The sequence below is a fragment of the Desmodus rotundus genome, chromosome 7 (genome assembly GCF_022682495.2).
Source record: "Desmodus rotundus isolate HL8 chromosome 7, HLdesRot8A.1, whole genome shotgun sequence".
Taxonomy (NCBI): domain Eukaryota; kingdom Metazoa; phylum Chordata; class Mammalia; order Chiroptera; family Phyllostomidae; genus Desmodus; species Desmodus rotundus.
The window spans coordinates 89,653,137-89,679,717 of NC_071393.1; the positions used below are offsets into that span (position 1 = coordinate 89,653,137).

The window sequence follows — 26,581 nt, forward strand, 5'->3', positions numbered from 1 at the left end:
AGAGATCATTTAAGTTCTGGTTATAAACTGTTAAATAATATAACACATTTTTTTAACAGATGTGAATTATTAAAAAGAAAAATGGCCCGACGGAGCACTGTATTTCCTTCTCTTGTCACCAAGGAAAGGTATAATATATGGAAAATATGCATCTAAGGTATACTTTTTCTTTTCACCAATCCCATGAGGGCTGCTAGTGGGTGTGATGGTCATTGTAAATGAAGCCTTACTGCTGTTACATTATCCAAGAATGATTTTGCTCATGGACAAGAGCAGTATTGCTATGTGTCCTTTCCAGCTCTCAGTTTGTAGTGTCCTGTGGACCGCTCTGTGACCATTAGCGGTGAGGATTTCACAGTAGCCCTACAGTACAGGTGTTCTTTTGGTCAGCAGTGAAATATAATTCCGGAGACTTCGGGGGCTGATGTCCCTGCTAATCCATTTAAATAAGAAGTTGCAAGTTGGGTGTCCATAGGCCAATATTGGCTCATGGAAGTACCTTGTTTGATCTGCATCATCTTAAATACTGTTTAAATGAGTTGTTAACACTAAAAAAATCAGGTGATTTCACATACAAGTCTGAATTTCCTGGCTCTCCTTGAAATATCAGATGGTCTGGAAAAATGGACCTGGCATTCCCAGATGGTCAGTCATGGGTGGAGCAGAATTCTGGCTCCCTATAGTGGAAGGATGCCCTTTCCAGTTCTCCAAAGTCCCCACCACTCCCTATTGCCTCATACGTAACGAGCTTCACTCATTTACGTCACCTGCCTGACCCTTGTAGATATTTAGGTTTGTAACCCTGCTTCAGGGGGAGGAAGGAGGAGGGAATGTCAGGAGATTTTGTTCATAAAGTTGATCTTGATAACACAGCTTATATCAGGAAGGCTGCTGAGTGTGCCCAACTCCACCAGCCCCTTGCTTTTGAAGGTCATGGAACCTGCTACCAGCACACTTTACATTCTGGGTACTATTGTTTAAAGATGATGCCTGGCTCATGAAGAAAACTCTTTGGGGTAGAAACCCTGCCTGAAACCTCATGTAGCTTGTTGGGATAGATATTTGCATTTTCTTCTCTGAGAAGTCTTGAATCTGGCTTTAAACATGACCTTCCCCCTGATGAACAACCCTGGTGACACAGCTCCTTTCCGCAGGCGAGTTAGAACCATGCCTCGACACAGCCAGTCCCTGACCATGGCGCCCTACTCCTCTGTGAGCCTCATGGAGCAGCTGGAAGACAGGATCCTCTGCCACGAGAAGACGACAGCAGCCCTGGTGGAGCACGCCTTCCGAATTAAAGATGACATCGTCAACAGTTTGCAGAAAATGCAAAACAAAGGGGGAGGCGACCGCTTGGCCAGGCTTTTCTTGGAGGAGCACATCAGAAACATAACTGCTATAGTGAAGCAACTTAATCGGGATATCGAGGTAAGGTGCATGGGTCTGGTGCGTGAGTCTGGTGCATGGGTCTGGTGTGTGGGTCTGGTGTGTGGGTCTGGTGCTTGAGTCTGGTGCATGGGGCTCCTTCTCACACACTAGTACCTGGCAGAAGGTCACCCGGTCCAACTTCCGGCTCCCAGGTGGCGATGCCTTCCGACCGAAGCTGTCTATCTTGACTATTCTTAATGATTGCCAAGGAAACAGCTTGAACAAATATCCTGGTTAAATTTATTCTAGTATTTGATAGCATGTACTGTCAATGTTTTTTCTGTTTAATCTAAATTTGCCTGGCTGATTATTAAATCACTTTGTTTTGTTTGGCTCTCAGTGGAGAGAGAAGCACTAGTCAAATTGTTTCCCTGCAAGAACCCTTCATATTGTTGAAGATGGCTATTAAATCAATTACTAGGTCAGCCTTTGTTCTTCTGATTAAATGTTTCTAGGTCGTGATGATTACATAGTTTATCACTCACACAACCTAGAGATTTGAATTGCTTTTCCAACTTCTCTTTTATCATTTCCCTTTTCTCTGCAATGAGCTCAATAAAAGGCCAATATTGTCTAATTTTAGAATTTGTAAATTTACTGATATTTATTGAGCAATCACAGGGATTATATAATTTAGTTCAGAAACCTTAAAATCATTTAGGGTGTGGGCTTCTATCACTGGACAATGTTAATATCCTTCACATGACATTTTTAAATATATGAATAAAAAGTTGACTCGATTAAGGAAAACCTTTGTTTCCAGTCACAGAGACTGTGTCCTAATTATGCGTCGGAAATTGAGCCTCATTTTTCGGGTGTCAGATATGTGTGTGTGAATGCACGAGAATGTGTGTACGTGCACACGCACTCAACAGCCTTATTGCGGTGTAATTTAAAAGCCACAAAAGTTCACCCATTGTAAGTGTACAACTCAGTGACTTTTAGTAAATTTATAGAATTTTATGTCTGTCCATGCCATTTAGATTTTGAACATTTCTATCACACCCCCAAATTTATATAAGCCTATCAGTTCCTACCTCCACCCCAACCCCAAGCAGCCACCAATCTGCTTTCTGTCTCTATAAGTTTGTCTTTTCTGGAAATGGCATGTAAGTGACATCTTAGGAAGCCTTCTGCATCTGGCATCTTCCACTTGGCATTATCTTTTGGAGATTCGGCCATGTTCTAGGATGTTCTTTCTGTGGCTGAGCGGTATCCCATCGTATGGATATACCACATTCTGTTTGGCGCTTCCTTCCTTAGTGGGCACTTGCACTGTTTCCAGTTTTTAGCTGTTAGGAACGAACCTGCTCTGAACCCTCGTGTGCAAGTCTCTGTGTGGGCATGTGTTTTCATTTCTCTGGGGTAAATTACTAGGAATAGAATTGCCAGGTCTCACAGTAAGCTTATGTTTAACGTTTTAAAACATAGCAAAACAATTTGACAAAGTGGCTGTAATATTTTACAATTCACCAGTAATGTACGAGGTTTCCAATTTTTCCACATCTCACCAACACTTGGTATTATCTGTCTTTTTAATTATCGTCATCGTAGTGCCCGTGTAGTGGTATTTTATTGTGGTTTCTTGAACTTTCCCAGTGACTAGTAATGTTCAGCACCTTTTCATGTGCTTACCGATCATGTGTGTGTCTTATCTGGTGAAATGTCTACTCAACTCTGATGCCTATTTGCTTTCAATAAATTTTTTATTGTGGTAAGATATTTACCATTATTGCCATTTTTAAGTATACAATTGGATGCCATTAATTATACTCACATTACCACTATCCATTTTCCAAATGTTTTGATCATCCCAGACAGAAACTCTGTACCAGTTAAACAGTAACTTCCCATTGCACACTTCCCGCAGCCCCAGGTAACCTCTATTCCACTCTCTGGCTCTGTGAGTTTGCTTATTCTAGGTATGTCACATAAGTAAGTGGGATCATACAGCATTGTCCTTTTGTATCTGGTTTATTTCACTTAGCATGTGTTCAGGGTTCATCCATGTGGTAGCATGTGTTAGAATCCATTTTTAAGTTGGGTGATTCGTCTTATTATTCAGTTGTGAAAGTTTCATAGGTAGTGTAGATACAAGTCCCTTATCAGATACATGATTTGCAAATATTTCTCCCATTCTGTGACTTACATTTTTGTTTTCCTAATTGTGTCTTTGGAAGTGCAAAGTTTAAAAATTTTAATGAAGTTCAACTTACCAGTTTTTTCCTTTTATAGTTTATACTTTTAGTCTTTTGTCTTAAGAACTGTTTGTTTAACCTAGGGCTGCAAAGGTATTCTCCTATTTTCTTCTAAAGTTTTAGTTTTAGTTCTTTACGTTCTGTGATCCAGTTTGAGTCCATTTTCATGTATGAAGTAAGGTAAAGGTCTAAGTTAATTTTTTCCATATGGATAGCCAAGGAAAATCTATCATTTTCCCATTTGTCCCTTTGTTGAAAGTCAACTGACCGTAAAATATAAGGGTTTAGTTCTGGATTCCATTGATCTGTATGGTTGTCCTATGCTGACAGCGCTTTGCCTTAATTTCTAGCTTTAGCGTACATTTTGAAATCAGGTAGTTTAAGTCCAACTTTGTTCTTCTTTTCAAAATTGTTTTGGCTATTTTAGGTCCTTTGCATTTTCATGTAAATTTTAAGATCAGCTTGTCAATTTCCATAGAAAAGCGTGCTGAGATTTTGACAGAAATTGCTTTGAATATATCTATCAACTTGAGGAGAATTGCTATTTTAATGAATAATATTGTCTTTGTCATTACAAAAACCAAGTCTTGGTTTTCTTAATTTTTTCTATTGCTGTTCTGTTTTCTACTCTGTTAATTTCAACTCTATATTATTTCCTTTTTTCCTGCTTGCTTTGATTAAAGCTTTTCTTACTTTCTTATTTTAGTTTCTTAAGGTAGAAGCTTATGTATTTGGTTCGAGATCTTTTTTTCTGATCACGATGTTTAAAGCTATCAATTATTCTCTAAGCACTGCTTTAGCTGCTTCCTGTGGATTTTGGCATGTTGTGGATTTTTGTTTTCAGGCAGTTGAGAATATTCCACAACTTCCCTTTTGATTTTATTTTTGGCTCACGTGTTATTTAGAAATTTGTTGTTTAATTTCCAATGCTTGGGGGTTTCCCCAAGTTTATTTCTGTTGTGGTTTTGGATCTCTAATTTAATTCCATGTGGGCAGAGAATATACTTTGTATATTTTTAATCTCTTTAAATTTATTAAGACTCTTGTTCTTATCAGTTATCAAAATCTCCAACTCTCTTTGTTGAATTGTCTTATTTCTGCTTTCAGTTCTGTCAGTATTGGGAAGCTCTGTTGTTAGGCGCATAAAACAGAGTGGAGCAAAAGTAAGTTTACAGTTGTTCATATAGAAAACGGTACGATAATGAATAAGTAATAATACAAGAATAAACTCTGTGTTTTGCGTACTCAACTGTAACCCTACTCTTGCCCCACCCTGTGCAGTTATAGTGGTATATGCCTTCCTGATATGCTGACCCTTTTATCATAAAATGTCTCTCTGTCTCTAGCAGTATGTCTTGTCTTAAAGTCCATTCTGTATGATATTAATATAGCTACCCAGCTCTTTTATGGCTACTGTTTGCATAGTTAATTTATTTTTTTGATAATTTTCACTTGGCCTATGCATAAGTAAGGTCCTGGTCTACTGCATGGTTGCTAACTTTCACTCTTCTTTGAGATTCTCATGTATCCTTGGTAAGGACTGAGATTCACTCAGAACTGTATCGTAATTGAAGTTCATTTGCCTTTAGGATTCTAGAACTTGTGGTCTATACTTCTTATTATGTTTAAGGAGCTATGTGTTTGCTATTAATAGCATATAGCACATCTTTGTTGCTTTGGAGACTGGTGGCATCCGTTCCAATTTCTTTTGGTCACACCAATTTGAGTTCCTTTTGGGATTTATTTTTCTTTCATTGGATACAGACTGGGTGGCTATTAGTCTGGGTGCCTTATCACCTTTTTAGCTAAAGAGGATTAGAGTTCATAACTCAGGCTAGAACAGAGCTTGACACCCGAGCAGAGTCTTCCCTGCAGCAGCTGTGCCTGTGGGATGCTGGCCAATGGGTTTGCTGCCTGGACCCTAGGAAATGCCTTTGGTGTCTTCTCAGTCGGGATCCCCAGCTGCCCTGTTGATCGTGTGCACTTCTCCCCTACATCCTTCCATAAATTCCATTTCCCGCCCCCCAGAGTTAGCCAGAGTCAGGTTCAATTGCCTGCAACCAAAGAGCTCTAATGACATCAGAGGGAGCACAGAAAATTTAAGAAATTGCCAGAGATAATTTACTTGTTTTGGGGAGGTATGTGTCTGTATTTACAATGCTCTTTCCAGTTTTATATTTGAGTGCTAAAGCAATTTTATCTCAGAGGCTGAATCACTTGCCAATCCCAGGTTGGCCCCTTCACACAATTGAACAACCCCAAGTTAAACATTTCATGTTGAAAGGGGTTAGAGATAGTTTAGGAGGCTGACAGCCCTCCCACACCCAAATAAATCTAGAGAGGGAGATAGATAAAATCAAAGTACTTAGGGATAAATAACAATTCTGCTCTGGTTGGTGTGGTTCCATAACAGAAGGGTTGAGGGTTCAATTCCTGGTCAGGGCACATGCCTGCATTGTGGGTTTGATCCCTGATCCCCAGTCCAGGTGTCTGAGGCGGGCAACCAATCGATGCTTCTCTCTTTGAGTTGATGTTTTTCTCTTTTTCTCCCTTCTTTTTTCTCTAAAAGCAATGAAAAAATGTTCTCAGGTGAAGATAAAAAGATAAATAAATAATGATTCTCATGTCCCCATTCTTTCAACCAATCGCAAAGATGTGTGTCATAAAAAAATACAAACACCCCATGCTGGCTGATGTGGTGCACTGGATTGAGTGCTGACCTGTGAACCACAGGGTCGCCAGTTCAATTCCCGGCCAGGGCACATGTCTGGGTTGCGGGCCAGGTCCCTGGTTGGAAGTACGTGAGAGGCAACCACATACTGATGTTTCTCTCCCTCTCTTTCTCCCTCCCTTCCCCTCTCTCTAAAAATAAATAAACAAAATCTTTTAAAAAAATACAAACACCCCAATGTTTCATCTTAGAAAATCATGCGACCTCCCCATTCTTTCCATGCCCAGCATTTCCTGTGGTTGGTGGACAGACTAGAGACTGGAGCCAATCTATGCTGGCATTACTGCCCTCAGGTAAAAGCAGAGTGTAACTTTGCTTTTCTACCCTTAGAAAAGCCTGGACTTGATTTTGTTTTTTGTTTTTGTTTTTTGTCCTGTCAACGTAAGAGGTGCTAGTGCTTTAGCTGCAACTATGGGCTCTGAGGAACAATTTCTCCTTTGGTAGCTACTATGTACTAATCCAACAATCAGAACTATTTTAAATAAATAATTTCCAGCTTTGGCTGATCCCTCAATGCCATTTCACAGTTCCTTCATTCCAGGGAGCCACCCCTGCCTGTTCCTCCCTTGCCTCAGTTCCCTTTTCCTTGATATATTTGTCACTCTTGCCATAGCTTTTACTGAAGAGGGTGGAAATTTTTTCTTTATGAGTGTGTTTCCCTTGATAGAGTGTGAGTTCTTCAAAAAGAAAGGGACCTTGTCTTACTTCTCTTTGCATTGTCCAGCACAAGGTAAATGCCGTGAATGCTTGTTAAGTAAATACATGCCCAATTCAGAGTGAGGCCAGTTGCAGATTTGCTGGTAGCAAAAAGGACTAGAAGAGACAGACCGTGAAGTCATCTATGCAAACTGTGTTCCTTTTCAGATGAGGCGTCAGAGGCCCAGGCAAATGAAGGGACTTGTTTGAGGTCTCAAGGCCAAGAAGGGGCAGTGCTGAGACTAAGCCCAGATTATTAACTTCTAACAATATGCTCTTTTCACTTTTCTACTTTGCCTTCTGGAAACTCTTGTAGAAACCCAATCTTAGGTAACCAGCTCCCAAATGTGACAGGCAGGGCTATTTAGCCATTCTTTGCTTTCTGAGTATTTCTACCCCTTCAGGAAGAATTTCTTCACAAAACTAGGTAATTGTAGCTTTAGACCTCACCAAGTTCTTCCCTGTCCTATCATTATTTTCATGTGACTTCACTGAACAGCATAGATAATTTGGGTCATTAGCAAACATACCTAGAAATCCAAAGTCATCAATCATATAGGCTTTTGCTGATCATTTTTCTTTAAGGTGTGTTTTTTAAAGATTTTATTTATTTATTTTTAGAGAAAAGGGGAAGGCAGGGAGAAAGAGAGGGAGAGAAGCATCAGTCAGTTGCCTGTCATACACCCCCTGTCCAGGGATGGAACCTGCAATCTAGGCATGTCCTGACTGGGAGTTGAACCTGTGACCTTCCGCTTTGTGGGAGGATGCCCAACCAACTGAGCCACGCCGATCAGGGCTAATTGTGTTTTGAACACAATTTTTCTTTAATGTGTTTCTTTAAGATGACTTTTAAACAGTTTAAAATGCAGCAAGTTTTAAAGTAATTTCAAATCTGTTGTTTTTCCATCTGAAACACATTTTATATCATGATTATTCTTGCCTTAACTAGACAACACTCTTTTCATTTACATATAAATTTTGCAGTGTGCAGTTTTGCAAATGAAAAGCTGATTTACATTGTAGAGAGGAAAACAGTAAAATCTAACTCTGGTAAAAAATTTGCACATATGAGCATTTACTTTTATGACTGGTAGTAGCTCTACATCATTATAAAGTAACAGAAGGAAGTTTGGAAGAATAGTAGACTCTGATGTGAAAAACTAATTATATGGTTTTATATATATTATAAGCCTGAGTATGTTTACTCAAACATAACCAAAATTAGGGTGCTTGATGAAACATCAAAACTGCAACATTGTCTGTCGCCAAATTTTTTTAAAAGATGAAATCATGGTGTAGATTAAAGTCTTATTTATTTATTATAGAGTAAAATTTAAAAGTACTAAAAAGAATGTCTTTATTAATCAGTAATATAAAATTGGGAGGGTGCCTTTTATGCAAATGTAATATTTGCATATTTAAAGCAAAGGGGTGTGACAATATTCAAACTGTATTTAAATGAGATGAAAAGTATATATTTTTTGTCTGTAGACTCTTAATGAATTTCTCCTGTAAAATTGCCTGGTTCTAAAATTATTTTTATTACTGGTTAACATATATTTTTTAGTTCACTCAGTAAAATTTTACTGGGTATTTTTTAATAAAAATCTGTCTCTGCAGGTGGTTTTGTATTACCAAACTAAAACTGAAGCCAATCTTAACATACGAAGCTCGCCCCAGGCTCCTGATAGAGCTAGTCGAATTAAGTTAATGTTGATACTACATCTTGGTAAATTTGCTTAGATAAATCCTTCTGATTCTCTACCACATGGCTCTGAACACAGTTGCTCACAGGAAGAAAAAGTAAAATGTATGGTCAAACCACTGGTCTGTGTGATCTTCAAGAATTAGAACTGAGTCTTAATTTTTCTATTTTTAGCACCTACCAGTATTTAGCACATAGTAGGAGCTCAATAAATGCACATTAATCAATACCTCCAGGGTCCTTGGCCTTTCCAAAACCCTGTAATTACTGCCCATGTTATATCAGCAGATTCCAATGTCAAAACAGATGAGTCTTGTGTACTAGTACACACAGGTGCTTGATAGATGTTGAATGAAAGTCTACATTGTTTAAATACATTCCCACCCATGCCCTGGCTGGTGTGGCTCAGTGGCTTGAGCTCTGGCCTGCGACCCAAAGGGTTGCTGGTTCGATTCCCAGTCAAAGCACATGCTTGGGTTGTTGGCCAGGCCCCAGTAGGGGACACATGAGAGGATATCTCACATTGATGTTTCTCTCCCTCTCTCCCTCCCTCCCTTCCCCTCTGTCTAAAAATAAACAAAATCTTAAAAAAATAAAAATATTCCCACCCATTGTCTCCATTGGCAGTTTGCCTTATAATATGGAGTATGTTATCAATTATTTATTCCTCAGAAACTTGCCACAAATTATCATCATCATGTTAAATTTAGAAGAGGTGATGTAGTCAACTTTGAATTTTGCATGTCTGGGTTATCCATACTGTCTCATTAATCCCAGGAAGCCAGGTCCAGGTGAGCAGTCAGTCCATGGCCCTTCTGTTGGTGGTAAGCTTTCCCTTCCATACCAGTTTGATGATTTGGGGAAGTGGCTGGGACCCCATGTTCCCTTAGAGCTTTTACTGTGTCTTTGGGGAACCAGGCAGTGGGGTCTGTTACCTGGCTGGTTAGAACCTGCGGACTTACTCCTGGTTCCCATGCTTCATAAGGTCCACTGGCTTGGGGTGTTGGCTTTGACCTCACTGGGTTATGGGAAACTGTATGAAGCCTAATTGACTAGATTGTGTCTAATTTTGTTGGTTTAATAATTTTCAAATGGGCTTTCTGGACTTAAGTGATGAGTATAGAGTTGGTCTTTATCAACATGTCAAAGCAGAGGTGTGGACAAGGATGGACAGACGAGAACTTGTACAGCTAGCACTGTCAGGGAGGAGAGAGTCTTGGCCACTGGACTTCATGCATTTTACCTAAAGAGAGAATTTTGGCCCGCAGCTCAGTAGCTCAGTGATTTTGTCCCATGGGAACAGGTATATCAGCAGAGGGACTTTGGTGATTATCATCTGTGTTAGTCAGAGTTCTCCAGAGAAACAACCAAATATATATATATGGTCTGTCCAGAAGGTATTCAGCAATGTAATATAAAAAATAGAGACATTTATTGAAGAAGATACAAGATACAAGAAACACTGTAGACAGGACAATGATGCCTCAGTCCCCTTCAAAGTAGGCACCTTGGGACCTCACACAGTTCTCCCAATTGTTATCAGCTGCCCCATCATATTTTCCTGAATCTCATCGACGGTCTGAAATCTCTTTCCTTTCAAAGGTGATTTTAGTTTGGGGAAAACCCAGAAGTTGCAGGGCACCAAATCTGGGATGTAGCAGGGCTGAGTCACCTGGGTGATTTGATGTTACGCCAAAAACCTCTGCACGAAACATGATGCAGGATACATTGAGTGGGTATGTTGTTGTGATGAAGCTGCCAATCACCAGTTGCTCATAGCTGCAGCCTTCAGAATCTGAGTAGTTTCTGCAGAGGAATGTAAAAGCTTAACACAAAATCGGAGGCAGATTTGTTGCTCTAATCAGTCATTTTGAATGTGATGGCCACACAGAACACATGCCCACTCAACTGTGTCTACCACCCCCACTGTCTAGTACAGTGAAGTCATCATTGTTCACACATGTGCATTCCAGTCCACTCTCCTTGGCTGCCAGGCTACATTGATATTGTGCAAACTATGTGTGTGTACATACACATACACACATGTGTATATATAAAATTTTATATATAACTTATTTATTATAAGGTATTGGCTCTCGTGATTATGGCGACTGCCCTCTGCAAGCTGGAGACCCAGGAAAGCTGGTGGTGTAATAGTTTGAAGGCCTGAGAGCCAGAGAGGTGAGTGTAGATTCCAGCCCAGGTCTGAAGGCCTGAGAACCAGGAGTGCCGAGGGCAGGAGAAAATCGATGTCCCAGCTCAGTCAGGCAGAAATTGAATTCCAATTTCTTCCTCCTTTTTGTTCTATTTGGGCTCTACACCCGCTCACTTTGAGGAGGGCCGTCAACTTTACTCAGTTCACCTATTCAAACGCTACTCTTTTCCAGAAACATCCTCACTGACACATCCAGAAATACTGTTTAACCAGCTATCTGAGCATGCCATAGCTCAGCAAGTTGACATGTAATTAACCATCACATTATCCAAATTCATTTTGTTTTAACTCTGCCCACTAGACTTGGCTTGTCATGTGGCTTGACTCTCAGGGGTGAAGACAGTGAATTGAATGGAATTTGAGTATTTGTTCAGTTCCTTTGTTAGAGTGTTTTCAGTGTATCTCAGTACATTAACTAATTGCCGTTTTGGTGTCAGCCCTTGTCTCCATACATTTTAGCTTGTCTAAGTTCATTTTTGCACAACTGATCACCTGCAGGCACCAGCTAGCTAGAGAGTCTCTGAGGCTTTGATGTGGAAAACCAAATCCTGGAACACGGAGTTAAATTAATTGATAAATTACTCAGCCACCCACTGGGAGCCAGGCATTGCTTGAGGCACTGGGGCTATAGTAGGGACACAGACGAGTGAGGTGCAAGGCTGCTCTGAGGCTTGCTGTGCATTCCAGCAGGTTTCACAGGAATAAGTGCTAAGTAACCAAGGTGATTTCAGCCGCACTCAAGGGCTCTGATAAGATAATACAGGGAGAGTGATTGTGTGGCTATTTTAGGAGCATGGTAGGGATATAAGGTGATGTGAACTGACACTGGAATGACAGAAGGCGCCAGCCAAGCCAAGGTGTTTGGGGAGGAGACACACAGGGAAGAGAACATTCCAGAAGGAGGGAACTGCAGGTTCCAAGGCCACAAACAGGAAGAAGTTGGGCATGTTTGAGGAGCAGAAGGAAGGCCAATGGGACTGGGTGTCATGAACTGGGAATAGGACCAGATCATTAGCCTCGAAGGCTATCATGGCAAGTTAGGAGTTTGGAAATGGGAAGCCATGATTTATTTTTAAGCAAAGGGATTGAATTCATTGACACTCTTTGTGCTGAGGAAACAATTGTGGATAAAACAGATAAAATTTCTTGCCCTTGTGTTTCAAAAAGCCCTGGCTACTGCATGAGAAGGGATTGTAGGGGAGCAAGAATGGAGGCAGGAGGCTGGGTTGGGGGCCACCATGGCAGTTCAGGGGTGAGGGGACTACAGCTTGGGTTGAGGGAATGACCTTGGACTTGGAGAGAAGTGGATGATGGTTCTGGATCTGTTTTGCAGATAGAACCGACAGAACTTCCCCGTGTTGGAGGTAGAAAGACTTGTGTTTGGCTCTGGGCAAATTCTAGGGTCCCACTGAATGTTCAGGTAAAAATGCCAAAAAGGCAATTTGATATATGTGGCTGGAAGTCCAGGGAGTTTTAAGCCCTGGTGGGAAGATTAAAAAGCCATGTAGGGAGTTGCTATCTTATGAGGCCCTTCCCTGCAGGAGTTGGGCCTTTCTCCAAGTAATATTGGAGTTATACTTTCATTTCTAAACCCTCATATCTAGGAGAAGTTGGAGAAGGAGAATCAGAGCGAGCTGTTTCTTTCCTGGTCATTCCTAGGCAGTACCCACCTGCCTGGGTGGGTGAGGTTCTGGCATGGGTCCTTTGCGCAAACAGCATGATGTGGTGCTGTGGGGCCCACACTGGGGTGCCATTCTCTACTGTCTTTGGGAAGGAGCTTCTTTAAAGAAAGGTCATATCTTAGGCAAAATAAATGAGGACTTGGGATATGCCCTTTTCAAGGTGGCTGGCCTCTCCTCTCTGCTGGTGTGAAATGTTACTCTAGGGGTTTAGGCCACCCCCTGACCATCCTGTGGTCTTTCCTGCTGCAGCCAAGCTCCCCGCAGGCAGGCCTGGTGCACAGCACAGAGTAGGCTTGCAGAAAACAGTCTCTTGAATTGAACTGAAAATAACGGAGAGTTGATGATACACCGAGTAAATACATCATGATGATACAGTGTTGCAAAATGACAGATTAGGCTTTACAGAGGGATTGCTTTCTAAGGCTTCATCAGAGAATTCTTTTAAATAGTAAACTCTCTAATGCCTTCTATTTCCACAACTTTTCAGTTATGTGAATATTGTGTTAAGGTCAGATATAATTCTGTTTTGTATTATTCAAAGAAAGCACTTCTAATACAGTATCTTATTCATCTGCAAGTTAAATGGCTTTTCTTATGTCTAAGCTTTAAAACACGCACACACACTTCCCCCCAGACATAAAAGTATTGTAACCTCACTATAGAAAATTAAAAAAGGAAGAATTTACCATAATCCCACTCTGGAGAGAAACAAAATGTTAATATTCTAGTATTATTTTCTATACATCTTATAACAGCTAGAACATGCTGTATATTTATTTTGTATCCTTTCTTTTCTTTTTGCTTAGTATTAAATCGTGCACATTTTCCCTTGTGTTTCCTAAAGCCCCGCCCCCCCAACCCCTCACCAGTTGCGTAATAATGTGCTGTGTTGGTACCTTGTAAAATACATGGTATGTGGATCGCACCTGAGAGGCATTTTGGTGTATACATTTTTTGTCGTTTTTTCTTACTATTTCCTTTCAAATTAACTCCAAGGGCAAGCATTGCAGGGACACAGGTTATGAACATTATGAATATATTTTGAGGAGTCACGCTGTGGAAAACTTTATCAGGAAGTGCATTTTCAATGTTTGATAGATATTTTAGTATTATAGATTAAAATAGTTGCTTCTTTAATAGATGAAAATGGCATGGTTTTCTCATTTTTAATATTATATAGACTTTATTTTTAGAGTGGTTTCAGGATCGCCGCGGAAGAAAACTCCGAGCGTGCGAGCTAGGCCCCAGGCAGGCGCAGCCTGCCCACTGCCCGCCCCGCCCCGCAGCGGTGCTTTCTGGGCTATGGTTTTTATTTCCTGTTCCCTTGCTTACTAGAAAGTTGGCACTTTTAAAAAGAATTTGTTGTTTAATGATTTTTTTTTGTTTTTTGCTTCTCTGTTGTGCATTACTGTTTATTTTCTTTGCTGAGTGTTTTTTTGATTGAGAAACAACTCAAACGAAATGATTGGTCAGAGCCTTTGTCATTTCCCCTGCGTCCAATGCAGTGTTTCCCCGGGAGGGGTCTGTGGACCATAACTTCATGTCTGGGCCCATTTCCCAGCTTTGGTTCTCTGGGAGTGGGTCCTGGGGATGTGTGTGTTCAACAAGCCACCTAGGCATCCTTATGCACCCCAAAGATATCTGAGAACCGCTGGTCTTAAGCCTTATTATAAACAAAGGTTGGAAGCATTACATACAAAAAAAATAAGTATTACTTTTTGTTAACTATAACTAATGAGTGTTGCTTCCTATTGAAAGAGAATGCACACCAGCGCCTTCTCATCAGTGGGAGAGTGTCAGAACCAGATTAGTCACATCTGAAGTTGTTTTGCAAGAGTATGTTGGGATGACTAACGTTTTGCCATTCACAGGTGATTGTAACTGGCTTGCATTCTTCTTAATAGAGTAGGTTCATTCAGAAAAAGCTGGAAACTGCAGCAAATAACAGATAGGTCTAGCAGTTTCAAATTCCTTTCAGTGAAATTTTTTTATTGTCATTGTCACTCTGTCTACAGTTGCTCCCCCCAGGTTTCCAACAAGGAAAACACAGAATCCTCACATCCTAATTTCTGCTTTTCACCAGGAATTTTGAAAACTCTAAACAATGTATGTAAGTGTGCTTTTCTGCATGTATCTTATATTCAAAAATAGTTAAGAAAAAGGAACACAAAAGCAATTTATGCAAGCATAATTATATTGTCTAATAGGGCTTTCTGGTTCATTTACACACTGGACTGGAAATTTTCAGTGTATCAGAAATCATCAAATTTCTAGAAATAAATAGTAACAAGTAGATAGACATGAATGTACCTTAAGAAACCCTAGATTGGTATAGGAGGTAATGGGAAGGTGACTTAGTGTGCCTTCCTCCACTGTTCCCAAGTCCGGTGCCACCTTCCTGCACAGCTGAGCTAGCCAGGCAGGAAGGCCAGGGGGAGTCCACAGAGGCCTAGCCTGGGAGAGCCTGGAAGTGAGGTCCTGGACACTGCGGTTTCGGAGTCAGAGGGTAGGCTGGTCTCGCTGCCTTGTACTATGTGCTCGGTGGAGAGGAGGTGGAGGTGAGGTGGAGGTGAGGAGGGGTTTAGAGGTGGGCTATGTCCCCACTACCTCCAGGAAGGGAGGGCTGCAGAGGGAAGGACACAGAGAGACTTTCTCTTACCTGGACACGGGCTGTTCCTGGCTGCCCCTCCAGTTCATAAGCTCCTTCTACTACACCCAGAGTCACCTACTGAATCTCATTCCAATGATCATAGAACAAAAAGAAACCACACCTAAGGGGGCCCAGCAGCCAGAGAAGGAAGAATAAGCACAGCCTGTAGAACAGGCCTGAATAAAACAGGAAACAGGCAGACCTTGAATGAGACATGATTAGGACATGTTGTGGACTAAATGTTTGTGTCACTCCCCAAATTCGCATGTTGAAGCCCTAGCCCCCAGTGCAAGGGGGCTAGGGATTTGGAGGTGGGGCCTTTGGGTGGTAATAAGGTTTAAGTGGTCATCAGCATGGGGCTTTTCTAAGAAGAAGGAGACCAGAGCTGTCTCTGTCATGGGAGGGCACAGCAAGAAGGCAGGTGTCTGCAAGCCAGGAAGAGGACCATCCTTAGAATGGGACCATGTGGCATCCTGGTCTTAGACTTTCTGGCCCTCAGAACCATGGGAAATACGTGTGTGTTGTTCATAAACCACTCAGTCTGGTATTTTGCTAAAGTAGCCCCAGCTAACTATGGTAAGGCACTTAAAGACATCTGGGTACAGCATTCCATTTCTTCCGTGAACTTAAATTTTTAAAAGTCAGTAGGTGAACTAGAAACACAGATCATACTTTTAAGAATTGAATTAGTTGCCAACGAGAAAAAGTAGAAAAAATGGTTGAAACATCAGAGCCAAATGCAAAGAGAGGAACCACGGGGGAAAAGATACAAGACTTGAAGGACAGACTGAGGACACCCAGTCTAGGAATAATAGGAGCTCCAGAGGGAGACAAAGAAACAGATGGAGAAGAAAAAATAGTTACATAGAAGAGAATTTACCTGAGTTGAAAAAAATATCTGAGGCTACAGATTGAAAAGTTCACTGAGTTCCAGGTAGAATTGATTTAAAAGAGAGAGAGTGAGAGAGAGCTGCAATTAGGTACATCCTGATAAAATTCTTGAACTCTGAAGATGAATAAAAAAGTCTTACAAGCTTCTAGGTGTGAGGAGACAAGGTACTTATAGAGGAAGAAGCATCAGACTTCCTGTCAGTCTTGACATTCACTGGGAGGAAAGGTCTCTAAGTCAAGAATTCTATACCCTTTCAATTTACCCCTCACCCTTCAGGGAGCAGGGAGGACGATTACTGACATGGCAGCAATTCAGAATCTTATTTTATTTTATTTTTTAAATTTTATTGTTGTTCAAGTACAGTTCTCTGCCTTTTCCCCCCACCCCAGCCTAAACCCCAGCCCTCCCCACCTCCCTCCTGTTTCCACCCCCCCACCCTGTTATTGTCCATGTGTCCTTTATAATTGTTCCTACAAACCCTTCACCCTTTCCCCTGAAATTCCCTCGCTTCTCCCCTCTGGTCACTGTCAGTCTGTTCTCAATTTCAGTGTCTTTGGTTATATTTTGCTTCTTTGTTTGTTTTGTTGATTAGGCTCCTATTAAAGGTGAGATCATATGGTATTCGTCTTTCACCACTTATTTCACTTAGCATAATGCTTCCCAGTTCCATCCATGCTGTTGCAAAGGGTATAAGCTCCTTCTTTCTTTCTGCTGCATAGAATTCCATTGTGTAGATGTACCATAGTTTTTTGATCCATTCATTTACTGATGGTCACCTAGGTTGCTTCCAGCACTTGGCTATTGTAAATTGTGCTGCTATGAACATTGGGGTGCATAGGTTCTTTTGGATTGGTGTTTCTGGGTTCTTAGGATATAATCCTAGCAGTGGAATTGCTGGGTCAAAAAGCAGATCCATTTTTAGTTTTCTGAGGAAATTCCATACTGTTCTCCATAGTGGTTGCACCAGTCTGCAATCCCACCAACAGTCCACTAGGGTTCCCTTTTCTCCACAACCTCTCCAACACTTGTTGTTTGTTGCTTTGTTTATGATGGCCATTCTGACAGGTGTGAAGTGGTATCTCATTGTGGTTTTAATTTGCATCTCTCACAATTCAGAATCTTTTGTCCAAGTGTCTGATATGAGGAAAGTGCTAGAGAAAGGACTCTAACCAAAACACTCTGAGTTGGCACAGAGACCCCACGACAGGGGAAAATGGAAAGGAGAAACACTAAAGCAATCAGTCATCCTTGTATCATTTCATGTAACTGGATATTGAGAAATGCCTGGGACTGGGTAACAGAAGTGCTAAAAAAGTATTGACCCAGAAGAGACACTCTACGGGTAAAATCCTAATTATAGCCCAACTGGAAGTATTGAATTATTTTAGTAAAGCCTAGTGGGGTGGGGGAAGGGCAAGAGGGGAGAAAAGTAAAATCCTTCCAAATAGGTCATCTGGGGTAGTAGGGTGAAAGGGGATGAAGGAGGGTGGACGTGAAGATGTGCTGCATGTCCCATGTTGCAGGGGTGGGGGGGGCACAGTGCAAGGGTGGAGCCTGGAGTAGCTGGGCAAGTGGTTATGAGTGTTGTGGAAAGGAAGGCGACCGGTCCTGGGACAGCAGGGTCCAGGGGCATTTCCCAGTGCACCAGCCGAGGAAGGGCAGTCAACGGTAACCTGACTAAACCAGTCAAGCGAAGGGAAAGGAGAAAGGAAGTAAGAACAACTACAGGCAACATAAACTGTAAATACAAAGTGAGATGAAGGGGCAAATGGAAACCGACAAAGCAGCCTGGTGTCACCATGTGAGCACAGCCCCGGTTCAACTCCCAGCTCTCACTTTTTCACTATGGCCGTGGGCAGGTTCCGTAACTGCTTGGGGTCTCCCCACAGGGGAGCGGGCGGGATGATAGTGCCTCCTTTACAGGGTGTCGTGAGGGTCAAACGAGTTAACACACCGCAGGCACTTCAAACGGCGCCCGGTGTACAGTTCGACCAAGCAGGGGTTTGCTTTATTATTTATAAAGCACAGGAGCAATGTGACTATTCGGTAAGATGAAACAATAGTAAAAGCACTAAATCATATAACGAAGGTTATTGTATAATGGTTTGGCCACAGATTGTGAATGTATATGTGCCAAGTACAATGGCAGCTACATATATATTAAAAGTATTAAAAGTGTGAGAAATTGATGAAAATACTTTATAGTGGGAGAATTTATCACACCTCTTTTAAGCCGCAGAGATTCAGTAGACAAAAATAAATAACATCTAGAAAAAAATGAATAATACCATGAGCAAATTCAATCGAATAGACAGTTTTAAAACTTCTGTTCCTTAATAGTTTTTTGCATGGAACATTAAAAAAATCAGTCTTTGCCACAAAGCAAACTTTAATGCATTCAAAACATTAAATATATTACAGATGATATTTTAAGTCATAATCTAATACAATTAGAAATAAATAATAAAAAAGATGAGAAAACACGTAGCTTGAAAATGAAGAGACACAATTCCAACTAATCCTTAGATAAAAGAGGAATCCAAAACTGAAATTAAAGCAATAAAAAAAGAAAACACGCCACACCCAAACTATGGACAAAGAAAATACTGTACTAAAAAAAGTCTTCGTTCTTAAGAAAGAAATAATAAAAATAAAGGAACATTGTACTAATCTTTTAAAATTACCAAAAAAGATTAAAACAGAAGAAAGGATTAATAACATTTAAGCTGACATCAAACAAATAGAAAATGTTTGTAAAAAGCCGTTGAAAGAGAAAGAAACCAAAAGTTGTTTCTGTGAGAAGAAGGAGAGAGGGGGTGGCGGTGGTGAGGGGGAGTGTGAAGGACAGAATATAGGAGAGGAAGGGCGGTGGGGGAAGGATGTGCCAAGGATTAAGGAAATGTTCAAAAGAAACATCTGATGTAACCTTTTGCTTTTGAGGGGTCTCCTGCTACTTAGAGCTCAGGTTTTCTAGTCTGTCTGTCTGTCTGTCTGCCATAGTGCTTTATCTTCAGCTTCTTTCCTGTTTTTGTCAGGCAGCATTGCAGAGTCCTGGCTAGCCACTTACTGCCCATGTGACTTTGGACGTATCGTTTCAGCTGTTTGTGCCTCGCTTCCTGGTGGGTAACATGGGCACCCTGAGTGACTCCCTCCAGGGACCAGAGTGGCTTTGGTGCATGTCAGCACCTCCCAGTACGTGCTGAGGAAACCCCAGGGGTGTGCTCATCGTGTCCGTCATTCCTTTGCAGAGTCCCTGGGATGGATGGTCCATGAGGTCATGGTTTTAGGTCGGGTCACTTAACCTTCATGCAGTTCCACTTTCATTTCATGTCTTTCCTGTGGGACACCATTCTGCCATTCCAGGATAAATATTGTCACCAAATAACTACTAGAAAGATTAGCACTTGCTGTACTTACTGTGTACTAGGCATTGTGCTGAGTGCTTTATATGTATCTTATGTAACATTCACAGTGGCCTTAAGACTACAGTCACCACTCCTGCAAACAGATGAGCAAAGGGAAGCTCAGAGCACCGTGCACGCTGGCCCAGGATCACAGAGTGGAGGAACCAGAACCTGGACCCGTTTGTCTGGTGCCCACTCCCCTTCTTACTCTTGATTTATTACTTCTTAATAAATAGGGATTGTTCAACGAAAACAACGACTATCAAACAACATCCTGGGGGGGTACAAACACGTCTCCAGAGTCCAGGGTTCTGGTCTGGGCTTTGCCTCTCCCTGCAGCGGGACCGCCATCAAGTCTTTTGACATCAAGTCTAGTGTTTTTATTGCTAAATTAAGGAACTTGGTGTGGGTGTGATCCCGAAGGTCTCTCTCTCCCTCTCTGTCTAAGCCCCTGGTTCTCTGTATAAGGTGTCTGTTGAAAAGGAGCCTCTTACGAGAGGAGTTAAACATTCTTACTTAAAATGGTTTTGTGGAGCCGTGAAAATTCTCAAAGGACTCCCTTGTGGTCTTCTGCGCTGCCCAGGTGCTCCAGGAGCAGATCCGTGCCCGGGACAACATCAGCTATGGAACTAATTCTGCCTTAAAGACTCTGGAGATGCGGCAGCTGTCCGGTCTGGGAGATCTTCGAGGGAGAGTGGCGAGGTAGGCGGTCAAACGTTTGGGACTCCACTCCTCAAAAGCTGTTTTTCATAAACTCCATTTTCATGGGGGATATATTCATGAAACTCTAAAGCAAATTCTTTGCATTCTTCTTGTACATCCTCTCCTTTGCCCATAAAATTGAACAGGGGAAGTCAGACCCGGATGTGAGCGTGCTCTGATTTCTGTGTGCCTGCGACTGGTCTTGTGTGCGTGGAAAGAAACGGTGGGAGAGCTCAGCTGACCTGGGCTGTTTGGCAGGGTAAGGTTAGTATGTTTATTGCGTCCAGTAACACACAAAGTTGGGACTAAACATTTTGCATGACTTTTTAAAAATGTCATTTTTCTTATAATTCATTTATTAAATTATTTTTAAATTACAATTGACATGTAATATTATATTAGTTTCATCTGTACAATATAGTGATTAGGCATTTATATTCCCCAATAAGTCTTAGTACCCACCTGACACCATGCCTAGTTATTACAATATTATTGACTATATTTTTATTTTATTTCTGAAAGTATTGGTCCGTGGTAGAGTGGAAATTTTGAAAACAGTTCTTTTACCTGTGATGGCACGGGAAGTGCTCTTCTAGCCCCTCGCTACTCAAATTGTGCTCGCTGGACCCGCAGCATCCGCCTCACCTGGGAGCTGGTTAGAAATGCCCACTGTCCCTGAACTATTGACGGGCCTCTTCTGCCCTCTGCTGCTATTAAGAGTCAAGCACAAGTCTACGCAGGAGCTTGTAGGCAATTCGAATGGTTCTGAGGTGAAGTTGACTGTGGTCTACAGAGGGTGGGGGTGGAAAAAGGGACTCACAGGGCCCCTTTGGAGCAGAGAGCAGTAGTGTGAGGAGGTATTTGTGCAGAGGACACCTGAAGGGCCTTGCCTGATGGGCGTGTGCTTTGGGGTCTGCTGGATGAACATCACTCTAACAGCAGAGATTTAATGGAGGCCTGGTTGGCCACTCCTGAGTGGTTTTCTATCCTCATCTGAGTGAACTCTAATCTCCTTCGTACGACCCTTAGGGACAGAAACCTTGCTGACCTCCTCATCTCTCTGTACCCTTGCCCTGTACCTTTCGGCAGTGATCGACTGCTTGTTATTTCCGGAAGGGGTCCTGCTCTCCTACTTCAGTGCCTTTGCACATGCTGTTCTTATACCCAGCATTCCTTTCCCCCTTCTTTTCTAACTTCTAGTCAGCCTTTAGAATTCTGCTCCAATGTCTCCTCCTCCAGGAAGTCTTCCTTGGTACCTCTACTCTCTTGAGCTCCCTTGGCATTTTTTTGTTCTACTGTGTCTCTCTTGTCTTCACTGTCTTTGGGTAGAGTACCATCTTTTATTCTTGTAGCTCAAGGGTCTGGGAACAGTCTCAGGAAAACAGTAGACACTCAATAAATATTTGTTTGGATGAATGATCTAGAAAATCACTGTAATAGGGTAGAAAAAACTTGAATCCTTTCTCTGGAGATTAGCTTTAAAAAAAACCCGCAGCTCTGTTATAGCTCTCATAACAGTGAGGAGTTAGACCTTCAGAGCTGCAGGGCAGAATGGAGACTTCAGGAGAACTCTGAGGGTCTCCTTGGTCACGTTAGTTGCAGTGGAAGACTGACCGAGGCCACGTATGTAAGGGGCTCAGTGCAGCGCATGGGACGGCATGCACACCCAGCGAACTGCACACACAGCGAACTGCACGCACAGCGAGTGGGCGCTGCTGTTGTTGGCTCAGGGGCAGCAGCAGTGAAATGATCCTCCGTGGTGAAATTATCCTGGTTCTAATTACAACGTGAAGAAATTATATTGACATACTTTCAGAAGTGTCACATTTTTTCCCTGCAGTTTCTTATTAACTGCCCTCCCCAGCTTGTTCCTCCTCTGTCACAAACACTTCTACTCCAGAACAATGAAAAAGTACCCTGTGAGCACCATATGTTTTTGCTTTGTTTTACATTTGTCTTTCCCTTATAGTGTTAATGGGACTTGAATTGTTGGAATAAACTCATGTGAAATAAAAATTCTTTGGTAGAGTGTTCGCTTTCTTGCATTGGCTATGTTATTGTATTGAAGGAATATGTATGAACTTTTTAAGTGATATTCTTGAATTAGCAGGCTGCCGTATTATTTCAGATTTATTTCATAGTGTTTGGGATCCATTGGCGATGTAATTGACAGGAAACAGGCCCTGATACTTCCCCTCTAGACCCAGCTTGGAGGGGCAAAGGCAAATTTGCCATGGAGGCGAGAGGCACCCTTACCCCCTCTAAGCATAGCACCCCCTAAAAAAGACTTCCTCAGCGTTTTCCATTTCTCCCTAAAGCAGAATATCTGGATATTTGGTCCATTTTTGCCCTGTCTTCTTCATTTTTCCAAGACTCAATGGGCACATCCACTTTCCTCTATGAGGTCTGCTTGCGTGGTGTCAGAGCCTTAGAGAATTATCTGTACACCAAGGCAGATGTGCCAGTTCCCGCAAGGTGAGCAAGCCCAGGTGCAAAGAAAAAAGAAAGATAAAATTGGACATCATCAGATTAAAGATTTTTGACTATCATAAATAACACTGTTCTGAAAAGTCACATGGGTTTTTTTTGTCATAGGTTTTCATTTCTCATATATATATATGAGAAATATGTATATATATATATAAACATATATATACACACACACACACACCTAGGAGTGTAATTGCTGAGTCATACAGTAACTCTATATTTACCCTTTTGGGGAACAGAACAGCCAGGCTGTTTTCCACAGTGGCTGCCGCATTTTCCATTGCCAGCAGCAGTGCATGAGGACCCTGATTTCGCCTCATCCCCCCAACACTTGTCTGTCTTTTGATTATAACCAACCTAGTGGGCGTGGCGTCTTGTCGTTTCCATTTGCGTTTCCCTTAATGACTAATGGTGTTAAACATCATTTAACGTGCTTATTGGTGATTTGTATTTCTTCTTTGCAGAATTGTTTTTTTAGATCCTTTGCCCATTTTTAAATTGGGGTATTTGCCTTTTTATTTTTGAGTCGTAGGAGTTCTTTATATGTTCCAGATGCAATTCTCTCATCAAATATTTGAAAAAAAAATCCCCATTTTGGTTTTTTTCCATATTCTTAGTTGGGTACATTTGTTTAAATACTTCTATTCTTTATTTATATTCTCTATTTAATGAGACATTGTCATTAAACCTTCCTTTACTTTTTGAAGCATATTTCTTTTATTTATTTGATTATTTTGTATTTCTAATGGCTGCCTTGAATTTTTGTCTTTTAAATCTGACGTCTGCTCTGTCTCACAGGCAGCTTCTTTTGTCTGCTCCCCGTGCCCCTGTGTATAGTTCACATTTTTCTGTCTCTTTGCATGTCTCAGTTTTGTTAATGACTGGACACTTTAGGTGATATGTTGCTGCCCTCTGTATGCTCACCGCCCCCCGCCCCACACACACTGGGGTTGTCTTGTTGTCTGTCTGTTTGATGACTTGGCTGGACTGTTTTAGTGATGTCTGTTTCCCCCGCAACGTGAAGCCTCAGAGGTCACTCCTCAGAAGGGACGAAGTCAGCCTGCAGTGCTGGTGGTTTCCGTGAGGCTCTCTTTGTCTCTTCCCCTGATCTTTCACTAAGCTGTCTGCTTCTGTTGGTACCACGCCCAAATCTTATGCTCCACTACTTGCTGGCGTATTGCTGTCCTTTTTATGACAATGCCCTAGAACATAAGTTGCTCTATGATCTGATTCAGTTAAGTTATTGCCAGCACTTAAGGGCTTAATGATATACATGTACAATAATTACGTGTATGATGTATGTATAGACACACAATACTTATATTTTATATATGCACACACATATGTATTAATGATTACAACATGGAAGATGAGAAAATGTTTCAAATGTCATTGCTTTTAGTGTGCTATGCCACCGTGTCACAAGCTGTAAGAGAAGTTCTGCTTAAGCATGTTGCACAAGTGATACCTTTGGGACCCCATTGGACCTTTCTGACCGCCTCCCTCTTCTCAGTGATCTGTTGACCAAGCAATAGAGTCGTTCTGTCACGTGATGGCCACAACTAGGAAGTGTACCTGGGAGATCCTGCCCCAAAGACTGGAAAAGGGAAAATTTGGAATCTGTAATACAAAATATCGAGGATGAAATAGGACAACTGATCAGATTCATTGAAAATTCTGTGTAACCAAAGTTACCGAGCATGCATGCAGCTATGCTAGAGTGCTGAGGCCGTCTTTTGTGTTTTTTTGAAAAGACAAGAATGATGTCTTTGATTCAATACTAGCTGAAAGAGCAATATCACTTTCCCTTTCTTTATATGGGTATTATATATGGTTATATATATGTAAATATATATTTATGTATAATTTCAAAGTTATAAAAATATGCAAGAGTCACCATTTGTTAACATTTTGTCTCATTTATTATTCTTTCATGTATAATTTTTTTCTGAAACATTTGAAAGTAAGAATAACGTTTTTAATGTAAAAAAATGAGTCAACTCCACTGCGTATGTTTACTGATGAGAGGCTTTGGTAAGTCCCACTGTGTCTTTCTGCTTCCCCTGCCTGCTCTGCCCTTTGTTTATAAAAGTACACGGGTGGGGTGGGCCGGTAATAAACAAGCAGGCATACTGTGAAATATACAAAATAAAAAATGCAGGCTCATCAGCTCCATCTCTGTTTTACTCCTTCGAGGCAACTGATGTTAACAATTTGGAGTCTGTCCTTTTAGACTTTTCTCATACATTGTTGTAAAATAATAATTTATCATTGTAGGAGTACAATGATTTACAGCAAAATAATTACCTAACAATGTGATTTTAATTTTACAAGGTATTATATAATAATTTATCATTGTAGGAGTACAATGATTTACAGCAAAATAATTACCTAACAACGTGATTTTAATTTTACAAGGTATTATATATATATTATTCTGCCACTTACATGTTTTTATACAATGGTATATTGTGGGCCTCTTTCCAATAAACACGTAGATCTAGCATACTTTTTCTTTCTATTTATTTATTTATTTTACCCTTACCCAAGGGCATGCCCCTTAATTTTAGAGAGAAGGGAAGGGAGACAGAGAGAAGGAGAGAAACATTCCGGTTGCCTCTAGTACACACCCCAACCAGACCGGGGACCAAACCGCAGCCTAGGCATGTGCCCTGAGTGGGAATCAAACCCACAACCTTCCGGTTTCTGGGAAGATGCTCCAACCAACTGAGCCACACAGGCCAGGGCAATCTAGCATACTTTTAAATTGGATGTGGAGTATTCTGCTACATGTATGTACCATGATTCACTATATTTAACCACTCCTGTATTAATGGAAACGTATGTGTAGTATTTTTGTTTCTGACCGAGACACAACACAAGCTATAGCTAGTGAAAATAGTGACTCATGAGCTTCAAGATAATGTTGACATCTTTCCAAATAACTTTCCAAACATTTGTGTCCCTTGACACAAGAGGATGTCAAGGGGATGAAACTGGTCTGATGTGGTGATACCTGAGAGTTTCCATCCAGTAAGCCTCTGTTTGGATTGGAAAACAATGCCCTTCCGTAGTATTTTTATATTTCATGGTATGTTAAAACCTCAGGTTTCCCCAAATATGCTTTAAACAATATTTTGCTAGAAATTATGAACTCAAAATAAAACAGAAGAGTCTGTATTTGGTGTTGATTTTTTAACCATTATTTGTGAATTGGGGATGATTTGTAGGGACTAAATGAAACAACACATATGAAGTATCTTGTATAGTGTGTGGTACATAGTAAATATTCCTTATATTTATTAATTCACAGATATTTATTGAGCCTCTCCTACATGCAGGGCACTGTGCTGGGAACTAGGGTCTAGTTATGGGACAGGCAGAGAGCATCCTTCCTTACACAGGGGTGATGTTCTGTCCTGCAGGGGACAGACACTAAACAGCTCACTGAAAAATATTTGATTTCACTTATAATTTGGATCATTCAGTTTGATTTTTCTTTGTTCACAGTTCTGTGTCTTTGGAGTTAATACCTAGACATAGATTCATCTTTCAAGATGTAGGGTATATCCTGCCAAATTGCCCTCTGGAAAGCTTGTGAACTTATTTTCCCACTTGTGTTCTACAAACTCCAACATTGGACATTAACATTAAAAAAGGATTTCCAATACAAAAGCATAATGGCATCATTGTTCTTTTAATTTATACATATATATTTTATGACGAATATTGAAAATTTAAAAATACATTTGTGATGTTTGTCAGATTAAGAAAATATTTTAAATATT

General features: G+C 41.1%; 1 protein-coding gene across 4 annotated transcripts in view; it reads left to right on the forward strand.

Moving 5' to 3' along the window:
- The window catches only part of FAM81A (family with sequence similarity 81 member A), a 69,438-nt gene that overhangs the window by 20,886 nt on the left and 21,971 nt on the right, over positions 1–26,581 (forward strand). For 2 of the 4 annotated variants that reach the window (XM_045202106.3, XM_045202105.3), the window contains exons 2-4: positions 60–128; positions 1,155–1,428; positions 20,185–20,303. In XM_045202106.3, the coding sequence (XP_045058041.1) occupies positions 82–128; positions 1,155–1,428; positions 20,185–20,303 (440 nt within the window). In that variant the 5' untranslated portion in view covers positions 60–81. Of the gene's footprint in view, positions 1–59; positions 158–1,154; positions 1,429–20,184; positions 20,304–26,581 lie in introns of all 4 variants that reach the window. The other 2 variants (XM_045202108.3, XM_024568361.4) reach the window with 1 other exon arrangement.